Source organism: Spea bombifrons, chromosome 12 (genome assembly GCF_027358695.1).
Source record: "Spea bombifrons isolate aSpeBom1 chromosome 12, aSpeBom1.2.pri, whole genome shotgun sequence".
Lineage (NCBI taxonomy): Eukaryota > Metazoa > Chordata > Amphibia > Anura > Pelobatidae > Spea > Spea bombifrons.
The window spans coordinates 30,099,652-30,115,403 of NC_071098.1; the positions used below are offsets into that span (position 1 = coordinate 30,099,652).

General features: G+C 43.2%; 1 protein-coding gene across 1 annotated transcript in view; it reads left to right on the forward strand.

Annotated features, from left to right (window-relative positions):
• CADM4 (cell adhesion molecule 4) overlaps positions 1-15,752 on the forward strand; it is a 92,211-nt gene that overhangs the window by 61,874 nt on the left and 14,585 nt on the right. Inside the window, exon 2 of the mRNA XM_053451391.1 lies at positions 14,645-14,791. Coding sequence (XP_053307366.1) covers positions 14,645-14,791 — 147 coding nt within the window. The remainder of the gene's footprint in view (positions 1-14,644; positions 14,792-15,752) is intronic.

Here is a 15,752-nt window from a genome sequence, read left to right on the forward strand (position 1 = left end):
TCACTCATTGCAACCTATTCTTGGTCCGCACCATAAACCTCGCTCGCTCCAGCGTATGTTCCGTAACCTCATCTACCGTTAATTCAATTACTCAACGTCGCCTTAAAATGTCCTCAATCCAATAGCTCAAAGATACTTACTGAAACGTGTAATTGATCAATAATGCAGTGTATCCTCAATCCAATAAATCAACGCCTTCCAAACATACCCTTTAATCCAATAACTCAGCCTCTTCCACCAACACACCCTTTAATCCAATAACAATGTCTTCCACCAAGATACCCTTCACTCCAATAACTCTGCATCTTCCACCAACACACCCTTTAATCCAACAATGCAATGTCTTCTACCAAAACTCCATTGAATCCATTAACTCAACCTCTTCCACCAAAACACCCTTCAATCCGATTCAATGTCATCCCCTCAACATACCCTTCGATCCAATTACACAATGTCTTCCACCAACACACCCTCCAATCCAATAACTCAGCGTCTTCCACCAAAACACCCTTCAATCCAATGTCATCCACCAACATACCCTCCAATCCAATAACTCAATGTCTTCCACCAACACACCCTTTAATCCAATAATGCAATGTCTTCTACCAAAACTCTGTTCAATCAATTAACTCAACCTCTTCTACAAAAGTACTCCTTCAATTCAACGACAGTCTCTTCACCAAACTATGCTCGGTCCAGTTAGTCAACCGCTTTCTCCAGACTATGCTCGGTCCGGTTCGTCAACCACAGTCTCCAGACTATGCTCAGTCCAATAACCCAACATTAAATCATGGTAATACATGTTCAATACACCAAGTAAGTTCACCTCCATTACAGTAGCCGTGCCATAATCCACTAACTCAACCTCACTTACATTTTTCCACCTTCACAACTTGCCAGGACCTTGGTCAGTAGTAAAGATCTCGTACATATTGCTGTATAATTTAGTAGGTCCTACGTGTTAAATGTTGTAAGGTCTTTGGAGTAAACCTATGTTAGACATCACGCCTTAGTAAATCTTGCCCTGCAGCACAATAGAGATTATTGCGGCAGTTCCATAAAGAGGTTTTATATTCCGCTCTACAATTAGCGCGCGTATATAAGTAGAATTCCTTTCTCGCTTGATTTCGGCACAGTATTATTATATGTAAATCACTGTGTAATAATACTGTTTATGTTCTATGTACTAGAATCAATTCTCAGACCCATCTCCATACCTCAGTACAGATGTATTTGGTAGACGGGGCATCGGAAAGCGGTGAAGCTCTGCATGAGGTGGAGGTAAAAGAGGGTGGGGTGGCAAAGTAAGGGCAAAGAAGACAAGTCATGAGTATTTGAAGGGGGTGTCAGCGCAAACTTTTTGGCGGTGAGTTGTTTGCAGAGAAGATAATTTATAAATGGGAGATTAAGAAAGTATCTTGAATTTCCTATACCTTAGTGTTACTTATTGTCACTCCAGGCTTTTCTCAACTATTTATCACCTATGGTTACCCATTCTTCTGCATTTTAAGACGTCTTCACCCATTACAACAACCCACCAGTACTGGGTCAACCCGCTAAAACCAATATGGCCTTGGCTATCATCATCATCATCAGTGTTTTCGTCCTGCTGGAACCACTCAAGTAACTATATTCTTGATGATGTTCTTTTGGGGTGATAATTCGCGCCAAGTTCAGTTAACAGAGTCCCTCGAGCCAAGTCTAATCCCATTTTGGAATTCTGTGATTCTTTTAAGACGTACGGAGACTCCGGCAGGAAGCGAGTTAAGCCCCCGACGCCAGCAGATCGTAATCAGGCGGTAGAAAATATTCAGTTCGTAAATGCAAAGGAATGTTGAGAATATTTATGAGGATAATAGATTTTTGGCTGCCCGAGATATCTTTTATTGGGGCGAACACGTGGAATTTTTATAGCCCTTCTTTCTCATCTTCCTGCTAGACCTCGCTCCTCTATTGTCTTCTCTCACTGGTGCTCTTAACCCGTGCCTTGTAACAACTTTTTGGAATAATACGGGCCCTTCAGATAATTTATTGCAGAAGAATAGACCGTCGTCTTCATTTATAGCCAAAAAAAACATAAAGTTTCAATTTGGGATTTTCTGGTTGAATGTAAAAAGAATAAAATAAAATATATTTATTTAGATTTTTTTACTAAAACTGGTTCTTGGATAGAACTTTCCAAGTTAAAAAGGTTACTCTATTTCCAGGAATGACAGGTTCTTCTAGTAATGGAAGATATCTACTCATATCTTGAGATGCCTTCAACGTTCCTTGTTGGGCCTACTCGGCTTATCTCCTACGTGGTCCATCCTGGCTACCGATGACTTTAGATTTGACTTTTGATGAATTATAGATAATGAATGGATTTTTGATAGTCCACTCAAGCAATCATTTCATTTTTAGATGATTTGTTTTTGAAGAATTAAACTGAAATCTTAGAACATCCCAAAAATTAGCCGAGGTCTGTAACCTCCAGGTGGAATTTGATTTGGTTGTGGATTCTCTGGATGCCAAAATGTTTGCACGCCGATAAACATTAATTATTATTTCTAAAGCAGGAATACATTCTCTTGGATGTTATAAGTTGGCTACAACTGTAGGTTGAGATAAATAGGCGTTGGCAAGATCAGGAGAACCACCACTGGGGTGGCTAAGAGTTGTAAGAGCTGTAGTCCACAGCGCCATGAGCTGTATTTCCTTGGACAGGAGGCTGAGACCAAGCATTCTGTGCCGCGTTACTTTTGAGGCGATGCGTATCACGTAAACATTCCTTTTACAAGGTCTTCGCTTCTTACACAAGTTCAGGAGACCTCAAATGTCCCACGCTGTGATCCCGGTAATCCAGGACTCTGGGGTCAAAGCTCAGACTTTGATGCCTGTCTGAAAGAACAGATGCAAAAAAGATGAGCTGACAGCCCCGTGACTGTCTGAGTACAGGGACACGAGGCAGGAGAGATCTTCTTACAGACTAGTGACCTGAAGAAACTGTCTGCTGGAAGGGTTATACACAAATGGCAGGTGTGACTGAGAGCTCTAATGTCGAAACAACAGATGGTAATCGGGAATAACAATGACATGGAGTCATGGTAGGGCTTCGGTGTTACTAAAGAGGTGATGGCATGAAGATTGAGAGGGTTAGATGTGGCTAATGCTGATTTTCTGTAGGTTCGCACCAGGAGAATAACAAAAACCTAGAAGGAGCTTCAGGTGAAGGACATCGATGTCTTCATCCCCAGCACAGCTTGAGGTTCTCGTGACCTCCTTTTTGCGTGCATCACACCTTAGTTCATATGGGGCATTGGTAAGCAAGCAAGGAAAGCGATCCTGTGAGATGCGGGGTGATGCCCCTCATACATTTTTATATTAGAAAATTGGCTGTGGGTACGGCATGGGCTGGTGGGGGCTTTTGCTGGGCTGGTAGCCCCATTCAACTAAATGCCCCAAAAAGTGCTTCAAAATGAGCTTACCTTGTGAACAATATTATTAAATATATATATATATATATATATATATATATATATATATATATATATATATATATATATACACAGTCTATAATAAAAACATCATATAAATAATATTTTATATATAACATCAGCCAATAAGCACTCACGGGTCTTGCATCAATAAATAAAAAATATATATTTTATTGGTTTATGTTTATTGGTGGATATTTTAATGCTGTTTGATTGCACCGGGACACAGAACATTTAGAATGATATATTTTATACATTACCATATATATATATTATATAAATAAAACTTATTTTATTTTTACAAATATAACTAAAACTGTAATAATTTGATGAAAAGTCTTCTGTAGATTAAGTAGATTTCATGAAAAATTGCTGAAAATCCCCCAAAATGTAACAAATAATATTTTAACCTACCTGCTCCGGAACCCTACATGCTATGGGCAATACGGGCACACGGATAACTCTGCCCCCTCCACCCCAAGTAATACTTATTGCAGCATTTTTATAAGTATAATTATTTCAGTGTTCCATTAACCAACCCAATTATCTTTCTTAATGTCATAGAGGCGGAAATATCCTTGTTCGGTATTTTTTTGAGCGAAGCGTAAAGGTTTGCAGGTGATGGGGGGTAAGAAGACAGAAGGGGCTGATGTTTTATTATATTCTTTTATATTCTTTTTATGTTTTGCTTGGTATTTAAGGATCCAGTAATATATAGCGTATGTATTTAATGCGATCCCAGGCTGCCCAAAGAGCTTGCACTCTACTGTATTATTGCTTGGCTGGATCCGTATGATGTGCTAAGTGGGCAGTGGAAGCAGCGAAGCATTCTGGGAATAGAGCGTAGACCGAGGGTGGGCGCGTGACCCTCATATTTTCACAGCGATGGGCGCTGGGATATATTCAAGGACTCACTAAATTCTCTGGTAATAGGAAGCGCTGACAGCTCAGAAAATAGTTACGTGTGGAGGAGTAATTGGTTTGCAGAAAGAAGAAGAAGAAGAATGAAAAAAAGAGAGAGAGAGAAAGAAAGAAATCCGGAGGATGAAAGAGAAAGATGGGGACATTGATATGAATAGAAAATGGGGTTAACCCTTTCGAGCACAGGGGACATACGCGGCGTTTAGTGGTGCAATGCAGCTTTTGGCATTTTGGAGCGCGCAGGGTTAACCGATGAGCATAAAAGAGAATATAAGCAGGAGACGGCTTGAATTTAAAGCAGAAAAGGGAAAATAGGAAGAGATTTGTTGATATACGGGACATGACTTTACATAATAAGATTTAAATAAACCTCGTATGTATAAGAGCGGGTGCTGCTACGTCCGCCATACAGAGGACAGGGCTCTGACTTATACTTTCAAATATATTGAGGGGTTTAATCAAATACAAGATGGAATTATTCAAAAAAAAATGGAAAATACAAAGTAGAATAACATTTAAAAAAATAAATAAAACCTTAAGTGTCAGTTTTAGTTGTTGGGTGGAAGATAACTAAGATGGCCAGGAGAAGAGGTAGATGTTCATGGTCTTCAAAGATGACTTCCATGGATGGAGAGAGATCATTATTACCTTTTAGATAAATAGTTCCGTGGTTGGACCGGAGGATCTTATCTGCCATCATATACATATAAATTGAATTTCCGAACGCAGCTCGAATCTGCTGGGGAGAACCTGAAGTTTAAGCCGCGAAACCTGCGGAGAGATAATGGTCCCTGGATTCTGTTTTCTTTCTTCGCCGATGGGCAGAACCAGTGTATGTGTTTTACCGAGACTGATTTTCCTCCAAGGAGACATGAGACTGTAGCCGAAAGAAATTGGTCCATCGCCCCATTACGTCCCATGACCTCAAACGACCTTGAGCTTGAGTGTGACTTATCAAAGAGGTCACGGATGAGAAGCCACGTGGAGAGCAGAGCCTACACTTGGCTGAGCACCCGACATGTGCGTCCCACGTGCCAATAAATATTTATCACGGTGTTATCTGCGCATCAGTCTGGTTCATACAGAAGGTGGCTTTGATGAATATCATTATAAAAGTAGAGCTTGTAACCATTTTAGAAACTTGCTTGTGGCTGCTAAGCATGCGCAGAGCATTTGTACAAAATGTAGGAACCATCAGTAGCCACACAACTCTTGATGGTCTACCAAGTCTCTGGTGGCTGTTGGATGATTTGATTTAGTAGTTTTTTTCAGTTATTTTAAATATTCTTTCTTCCTGGTCTATGCTTTTTAAACATGGTCAACAGATAAGCTAAAGCGAGGGAAGAGATACTTGGACTCTCATCGTTGGTGGAGTCGAAGTCCAAGTTTTATAGCCTCTTGAGTGGAACCAAAGTTGGTCATGGTCTTCTGCTCTACAGGGCTGGTGAAGATGCTGGTTCTTCGTTCTGCCGTATGACAGAACCGTACAGAACAATAGACTACCCATACAACCTAAAGCTTCTCTGCAGAGAATTTCAACTATAAACTGAGGGTTCTATTCACTTAAAAAAGAAGTTGGCAGGAAAGTTGAATATTCTGACTCCTTGATATCACGGAGCTCGGTGAGCTTCTCCAGCAAGATCATCTAAGTACCGTAATTATCTTGACTATTATCTTCCCTTACATCTTCATGTATTCATCTCATGGTTTCCATAATTAACTTAATTTCCCCCTAATTCTCCTTCTTATTTTCTCAGTCTACCTTGTTCCTCTGTGTTAGTCTGCAAAGGAGGCGCGATGTTCTGCAGAGACCTCCAGCAGAGAGTATTGGTCATAGGGCAGTGTGCAGTGAATCAGTCGCTGTCAGCACAGCTTGTACCAGCTCTATATCATCTCTGGATACACATGCTCCCCCCTCCTCCTCACTTGGCTACACATAACCTGCGGAATTTGTCACCTTGGCATGGCTATCGTCTCCTGCCAAACTCGTAAATTGCCATGGTTTTCGTGTAATTGATCTATGAGTACACAGAAAATCTGCGAGGCATCAATTCCTCTTAATAACCGAAAGTTTGTGCTGACGTTACATACCGCACAGGCTCGGACGGACTGGAGACCGCTCTGCACCCCCCCCACGGAAATCCAACTTATGAAGTTGGGCAACAACTAAACGTTCTTAATGTCTTCCGGTCGTTGGTGGCCAGTGTTATTCTGGGTTACATTGATATGACTTGAGGTCTATCAAATGGGGGTTGACAGCCTGGGTTCTTCTATGGACCACCCGGCATGGCGTCCATCTGAAGGACAACCACGGTCTTCCACGGTCTTCGCTGCAACCCAACTGGAGACACACATGATCTTCTCATCAAGCATGGTTGGTCATGAGCAAGTGGGAAATCCATGGCTTCCCGACGCTGAACAATGGCAGTTGTGTCGAGAGTCAAAGTCTATTTAGGATGAATTGGCCATGGGTAGAGGGCAGTGGATACAAGGGTCTGCCTCCCCAATAAGTGAAATCCAACACTACGATCCCTATAAATCTTTAGATGAATGCAAGTCTTTTCAGGTCTGGCCTTAAAAGTTGGATCGCACCTTCCTACATAACTCAAGTAAGAGTTTTTATTAGTGGGGAATAAGATCGATGCACGATGTCCTTCAGCGGTGGTGCCAAAACCCCGTCTGGCCTGATAGCTGTTGTAAGAGCTCGTAATGCAATAGTGCGTGATATAGCAGGTAGCAATGAGCGCTTATTATGTGGGTCAAGTGGTTTTTACCTGCAGGGGGATTTGAAGTTTCTTTCTGTAGAGCCTGGGATATTCCGTCTTCTTAAGAGCCGAGTGTAGGTGGCTTCAAATCAATGCAGAAAGGAAATCTGAGGCTCCGCTTTTATTTCAAAGAAGAAATGTTAGAACAAGAGGAAATATTCTAAAACCGGAGGGCCGGAGGCTTGGATATAATGTTACGGAAGTTTTACTTTACAGAGATGGTAGTAGATAAGTGGAACAGCCTCTCAGCAGTAATAGAAACCAATCAAGTAAGGGGATTGAAACATGCATATGGCTTGTGGTGGGACCAATGATTAAGGAGAAACGGGTGACTAGATGGGCCGAATGGGGCCGATCTGCCTGGAGATTCTAGGTTTTTAACCACCAAAGAGCTGCCCCTGGATGTTCTCTGCTGTGTTTCTTTCTCCGTTCCGCCATCTGGTTTGTAGAGGGTTAATCTGTGGCCCTTTAGAGCTCCGCTCATCCGTGGGTTACAGATTCACAAATCATTTTGTTATGCAGATAACAGCCAAGCCGTTCGTTCTGCGTGGCTTTCTTGAGCGGCATTCAGCAGCTCGGGATTTTGGGTGCCCCGCGATGATAACTCTCTTTTGTCGGCGAATAACACAAAGCTTTAGAAAAAAAATTTCAATCTACGATGTAGTTCTGCGGTTGGCGGAGAAATCGTGAATCCAATCTCATTGTTTGATAACAAGGAGCGGGCTTTTTTCTATATTTCTTTGTCTCGTGACTTCAAGCTATTGGTCGGAAGCACATTGTGCCGCTGGCTGTGCCATCTTGGGGGCAAAACCCCATTAGATGGGGGGAGGGGGGTCCCATATTTACCCCATTAAAAGACTGTTGGAGGCTTTAGTATTTGGGTTTTAAAATGTATCAAATCTCTTTTGAGGAATCTTATGACAATTGGACTTATTCTGGGGGGAAAAAAGTTGTTCTAGTGTAAAGTTGTTGAAAGGGTTCCGTGGTAACCGATAGAAGTTACAATCCGCATGAACATTCAGTTGGTTGCTACAACAAAAGGTCCGTCTTTACAAAATATATAACAATAAAATAAAAAATATAACAAAAAAATAAAAAAAAAATATAACAAAAAAATAAAAAGTATAACAAAATAAAAATGTAAATAAGTATTTTTCTGCCGCTGGCCATCCAATGGCGGTCTATAATTCCGTGGGTGTTTGTTGGATCTCAGTCTATAGCTTTACCCAAATATTTTTCTCTCTTATGGGTCATCAGCTGACCCCCCGTGAATTATGGAAAGAGTCGGGTGTTTTCTGGAGACGAGATTTCTTTTTGCCCTGCTGGGGGGGCCGTTCCGTTAAAGCTGCAGTCCTCGGGGAGCGTTTTTTTTTTTATTATATATTGTAAATGACGAGGGCAGTTTCGTTGGCAGCGCTCCCTCCTCTGCTCCCCGGACACGTATTGATAATTACATTGTGTTTTCATTATGTATGGGAGGTCTGGGGATTCCCTCTCCACCCGAGCCCAATCCATCATTAGCTGTCACGGGGCGGCCATTACTCCTTCACTCCGCAGATAAGCTCGGGACTCTGATGGAGTTTGAATATGAATTCTCATACCCAACGCGTGAGATACCACGGGCGATGACAATGCAGTCACATTTTTAACCCTTTATGGTATCGTAGTTCTAGGCAGGGGGACCCGGGAAGGCGAGGAACATTTTTATATTGGTGAGCAGGGGGTTTAAAGAGATGGGTTATATGGAGCAAGAGGAGAGTTTAGCCAGGTTAGGGAATAAGGGGTTAAATAGCGTTGTGGGATGACTTATGGTTTGTGGCTTTACGGATCAATGCGAAGAGTTAAACGATTATTTAAGGGAAGCTTGTGAGCGATTTAATGGAGCCGGAGGCAGTAATGAGAGGAGCTGTCCAGGGCTGCGGTGCTGAAAGGCATTCGTCTTCTGCGTATCGGTGGCTGCCCCTTCCGTTACCTGTCCATGCAGCAGCACGATGCCGTCCCCTCATTGTATTACCCCCTACCACTTCTGCTGGGAGGCTGTTGCACTTATCTACCACCCTCTCTGTAATTCCTTTGACCCACATCTCTCCTTATTCCCATCAACGCATCCTTTCCTGATAATAACCTCCCTTTCCTCCCTTATTTACTTCTCCTTACTGCATTTCTCCTTTTGCTCTTCATCGTTCCAACTTCTCTCTCTCTCTCTCTCTCTCTCTCTCTCTCTCTTTTCTCGCCTTTTCTCTCTCTCTCTCTTTTCTCGCCTTTTCTCTCTCTCTCTTTTCTCGCCTTCTCTCTCCCCCCCCCTCTCTCTCTCTCTCTCTCATTCTGTATCGTGCCAGCTGTGCTTGGCATGCTGAGTGCTCTCCGGCATATAATTTACTGTGGGTAAAGTTACAATCACTCGGCTCTTCACTTAGATTTGGTCTGATTTTCCTATTTCTTGAAAGTGTTTGGATGCAGGCCAGGTGCGACGTGTCCCTGAGGAGCCCGACGCGTGTTTCTATGGATTTCGGTTTTCCCGTGTCCGTGTTTTCTGCGTGTCATTGTGCGCCGCTGCATTATTCTGCTTTGCGTGACCGCGGTGTGTGCCGGATGATATTCCGTATCCGTGCTCCATACGCTCCTCACTTTGATCTAGCGGGGGTATAAATGATATATGGCCGTATAGTGTTACTATTTCACCCCCATATCGCTCCTATTCCTCTGAGCATTTTTAGTCTGAGCCTTTCTTTTTCTCTTCCCTCTCTCTTCCATCTCTCCTCTCCCCCTTCTAGTTCCCTCCCCAGCTCTTGCCCTCCCCTCCTGTTGCGTATTTTCCCTCCTCTCCCTCCAGCCTCCCTATCTTCCCCGAGCTTGCAGGCTGCAGAGGAGCGATAAATCTTGTGACATTTTTCAGTGACCTTTTTAAGTGGCAGCTCCGTGTCCCCCACCTGTCACTCCCTCGCTCCCCCTATTGCCGAGCTGGTCACCTTAGCGCTCTATCCGCCCATGCGCCGGCTACTATTGTCATTTCCATCTGGAATGCCACCCGCCTCTCAAAAGGTCAGGAACACTATCTCCTTAAAACCTTTATGTCTCATTTTCTTCATTAAAGCTGCAGTCTAATTTCATGGAATACAACTGAACGACCTTAAGATCCGATCTCAAGGCCACATGTGAATAATTAATTTATGTGGATCATTTAATTCTTTCCTTTATCCCCTCTTCACTTTGTGATTCATCAAATCAACCGGAATGGATAATAAGAAAAATCTGACGGGGGAGCCAAATTACCAGCGCACACTTCACTTCCTGTTCAACCTCTTGCTCAGGAAGATCTCAATAAAGTGCAAAAGTAAATTGCTTCCCCCAGCTTGACCAAACCTCATCCTAAAAGGCAGGTTTTATTCAGTCCCGTTACCGGCAACAAACCACGCTGCAGCAAGATTAAGCCTCGTTTCTTTTACCCAACAATCCGAGGCATTATCACGACGGCGTAATTCAGAGAAACGCCGGCGCTCTTGAAGTTGCCCCACGCGGTAACGCTCTTTAGGATTGTTTATAAAGTGCTTTACGATAAAATATGTTGCGGTCTGCTGTTGAAAATCAATGGCGCGCTCGGCGTGCGATGTTTCCAGTAAATCCACAGGGCCGGGCTTTTAGGCTTTCAAATCCGGCTTGTAAACACCCAGGAAGGTCTGCTGAATTATGATGCCAGTGGAGACCTTTGATAAAGGAACGGGTGGGGGGGCTCTCAGTCCTCCCCGGTTTTTATCTTTACACCGGGCCGTAATTGCCTTATTTGCACTTCCCTGCGTGTTACATACGGCGAGGGGTCAATGATGTCTGCCGTGTGCTAGAGGGCCGCGGGGCTGCCCTACGGCGTTGGGTAACCTCTTCCAGACAGCAGAGCTGAGAACATGCACAATCTGACATTATTCCGCCCCGGGTGGTGTAGATTTTTATCTATAGTATAATTCGGACTACACAGAAGCATCGCCCGGTGGGTGACACGGAGAAGGGGCTGAATTGTTTAACATACCTAATTTCACACAGAACACGGAAAATAACGGCGATAAAGAATATGTATAATGGAGATCATTGGAACGGGTAACATTGGGGTAATAGGAGATATGGTAAAGGGTTAATTTGGTGTGGTGGGCTTACCAAGGGGCTTTCTAAAAGGCCTGACCCTAAGGACCTCCAGTGGCTGCAGGTTATTTGCAATATATGTTTGTGAATAAAGCCGCAGCAGACGTTCCAGAGGAGGCTACGTTAGTAATAGGAAGAGAAGAAGCCTGTTTAGTTCAATAGGGGGATTAAACGGGGGGGCTACATGAGGAGTTATATCGAATGGTTAAATGGGGGCCATTAGTACCGGTTCCCGTCTTTCACTCCAAGAGCAATTGGTCACTGATAGTTAAACTCCTACCGAACCCTAATTTCTATCCCGCCACATGCAGCACTTTAAAAGCATTTAGCGGCCGATACCGTCATCAGATTATGTCGAAACGCAGAACGACCCGGAGATTTCCGAGGTCTGCGCATTAATGCGGCTGTAGCAGGAGGGCGACCACGGAGTAAAAGAGAAGAAATAATTCAAGGAAATAAATTGGATGGGAAACTAATAGAGGGGGGGGTAGAGGCTGTTCGGGGACAGAAAGAGAGGCAGAAAGGATAGAGAAAAAAAATACTAGAGGGAAAAATGACTTATTTCCCATATTTCCAAAAGACGCTGGTGTTCTACTCCCTTACGGGTCCTTAGGAGATACTTGTGATATGAAGACGCGTAGACCGATGACAAGGACCACCCGTCTTCACTGAGATAGTCAATGGCAGGAGACCCCAGAGATAGACCTTCTACAAATACAAACTAGCTACTCCTAGATCCCCAGTTGAGGTTGGACTACAATGCCTATAATCCATGTTTAGCTGGTTTAAACATATGCTCCAGTGTAAACGGGCGCATGGTAATGGTTCTTCAGCAACGCCTTACGTACCCCTGCCTCAGCAACATCCGTCCATCATACAAATGCTTCGTTCAAATAGGTTCTAGGTCGACACAAACTTCTTTTTCAGCTTTTTGTAGCCCTTTTGAGATCAGAAGAAAGCAGGAATGGCCAACAGCAAATAATTCAATCATCGGTAAGGGCTTGAAAGATGTGGAATTCGTTACTTGAAATAAGGTATTTTCCGATGCAGGAATAACTAAGGATCTGTTGACCTTTATGGAAAACTCTATAGAGAGATTTGTCATGACTTTCAGGGACTGCGCGGTAATTATGTAGAAAAAGCTTCATAGTCCATAGCTTCAAACCATTCATGATGCCTCCACCCAAGGCTGCTGGAATAAGGCAAGCACTGTCACCAAAAATGGCTGATCTCTGGAAAAAAATAAGGGTTTGTGATCCTTCAAGAAAGAGTTTAACGCTCTGAAGGTGACGAGGAGGGTATATTTTATGGAACAATAGAGAACATTGATGGGGTAAGCAGTTTCCTTTCTGCTTTTGTTGAGGATTTTAACTTGTTTTTTTGTCTAGATCCAAAAGAATTATTTTTCATCGGAGGGTCAACAGCGAGACCTGGGCACACAATGAGATAGCTTAGTAAGCGTTGCTTAATTGGCTGTTCCAATTGGTACCCAACAAAGACTCGGATGACAAACCTAATACCTTATTCAAGGTCTGTCTCGGGTACCGTCGGAGACTTGGGATTTTTCTTCTAGAATACGCGTGTTTGGTCAGATTACTCGATGTTCAAATTACTTTGGAGGATTTGTTTATTTCCGGTGGGTTTATAGATAGATAGAAGTACTTTACAAGATTCCATAATGCCTTTTTATACAGGGTAATGGTGTCTGTACCACATGGTTTGAGTCTATCTAGATAACATAATTCTAGCCCCCAGAATATTTGCCCAAAACACTAAAATCATAGATTTCCGAGACGACTGAACTTTGCACCAGTCCCTGATAACCGTCTTGTAGCTCTCCACCCATTGCTGAGAGGCAATTCCCATAATCCCTGGCCAGATCATGCTGGAATTCATTTACAGACGGGGAACGCTGTACCGGCTTCCTCAATTCTCTAGTCTTGGCAGCTTTGTCCCTCCAGTGAGAGAGCGCAAGGATCCTCCAATTAGTGATATTCTACTTGAGAAGACCCTCAGGTCTAATACATCTCGGTGTTTTAATACGTGGAACGAGTCTCTCTTGCGGATCTTCTTTCTTATGTTCCATTATTAACCCCTTGAGGGATCATCTCGAGTTGCCTTCTAAGGGTACGTCTCCCTTTGGGGTTTATATGACACATAGCTTTTAATAGGATGTGTAGAACTCTGCTTTGGCTGTCATTCCATCTTCTCTTTTTTTCATAGGGTAGAATAAAACTTCTGCCTAAATCTCATGGTTAATGATCTGTGTCGGTGTAAAGACCTTGGTTAACAAGCTTCTTCTGTCTGACACGGCTCCCTCACAAAATCGTCAAAAATGTCAAGGAAAACTCTTGGCATTGATGCTGGTTATAAACAGAGTTCTGAATCACGTTGTCCTCTTCTCTGTAGAAATATCTCTCTCTTTTCACTCTCGAAGCGCTCATCTCACCTCTGTAGTCGTTTTGCACGGTGGGTGGTGTATACATTGAATAGACTTTCAGCCCCCATCAGCCTATGGATACCATAGAAAAGAAGTCGATAAATGCTTTATAGATACGTGTGGCTGGAAGACACAACAATCAAGGTGGCGAGACGCACACGGAAACCAGAATAGAGTCTTTGTCTGTTACATTGTGTGTCTCCGCTTACCACCCGTGGACCTCTTTATGGTCTTGTGTCTAACATTCTTCCGATGTAACGTTTCCTATCATCTGACTGCCTCTTCCGGTTGCCTTTATAACTTTGTTCTATTATGGATGTAGGGTTTAAGGTCAACGTTGAAGCATGACGGGGCAAACGCCATGCCTTGTATCGTCATCGGTTACTGTGTTACTCTTTCGTTTTGATAAGACACAAAGACATTGTTGGTAATTCACTCTTCAAATACCTTTAAAAACTCTACAATCATTTTATCGTCTGTCTACACAACATACAGAATAGTTGCGACCCAAAAGGTAGCTCTTCTGATGTGGTTGACCTTTGATTTGATCATCTGAGAGAGACGGTCTGGTGTTTGATCTGCCTGGAGGAGTGCAAGTTGGAGCTGAGATGGTTTGAAATACTTTCTCTCCTTCTATGCAGAAGTACCTGCTCGTTGAGGAGATGAGTTTGGGCTTAACTTGTCTTGTCCCATGGCTGCCTTCTGACCTCCTAGATGTTCTGGGGGTCTATGGCTGACCAAAGGGTTTTGGACCTCTTTCTACAGCAAGCTACAGAGCTGTTTTTTGGCTTTCTGAACGTTTTTGCCCTATTGACTAGCTTAAACCCTATCAGAACCCTACGGCTTCTCTCTCACCATTGCTTTTTCTAGCGTCCCTGTTCACGTTTGCGTCTCCTTTCCATGTTTTGCAGCGCTCACCCAGGAAGTGCAGGCCGAGAACGTCACAGTCGAAGAAGGAGGGACTGCCGAGATTAGCTGCCAACTCCACCAGTACGATGGGTCCATCGTGGTCATCCAAAATCCTGCCCGGCAGACGCTTTTCTTCAATGGAACGCGAGGTAAGCGAGAAACCAACCATATCGAAGTGGCTGTTACCAACCGTATCTAACAAAGACATTGCAGTCTTTAATTCCTGACGATTTAAACCATTTAGCAATGGTTGTCGAAACCAGTAAAACCTTCTAGAAACAAAAAACACTTCGGCTCCATGGGCAGCTTTACAATGCGCCGGCCTCGAGGGGATCATTATTGTACTTGTAAAAGTACAGAATATAGTTTGATATAAAAGAAAGTTTCCAAACGCCTACAAGGCACTCGACTAACACAACTAATAAAGTACAAATTATTGCGGGTCTTCCAAATAAACCTCCTTCCTTTTGTATAAGTTTTTCAACATTTTTTTTTTTAATTTTAAATACATGAACTTTGTTTGCTGAGGTCTACTGGAATTTCTAGGCTTCTTCGTCATCTTTTGTTGTCTTTATTTCGATAGTTTTTTTTGTCAGGATACCACCGCTCCATCCCACGCCGATCAGTTTTGGTGGGCCAAGTATTTAAGAGCTATCCGAAAAAACTAGGATACCTGGCTGTGTAACTTTTGTTTCTTTTTAGCTGATTTTCTCTAGCGCAGCGTTTCTGATTCATTGTGTCGCAACGATGCTAAGTATCTGTGATCAGATGCGAACCGTCATCAGTGGATGGGAAGGGGGGGGTTGGAAGTTGGGTGATGAGAAGGCGGGGGGGTATCTAAACGTTGCTGTTTACCCATAATGACACCCCCTCCCTTCAATGATCCAGGCTAATTCTATCCAACTTCTAAATTTATCCAAACATCTGCAGTCTGACTTCAATAGCTGTAACTTCAGCAAAAAACCGAGAGGAGGACGGGAGGGAGAAGTGGAGCAAAAAGAGGGCACTGCTTAGTTTTGTGGAAATGCATCCTCAATTCCACGTATTATTTCTAGTCTAAGCCGAAACACTTAAAGGGACCGTCAGGGGTGTAGAAAACCGGGGTATTAG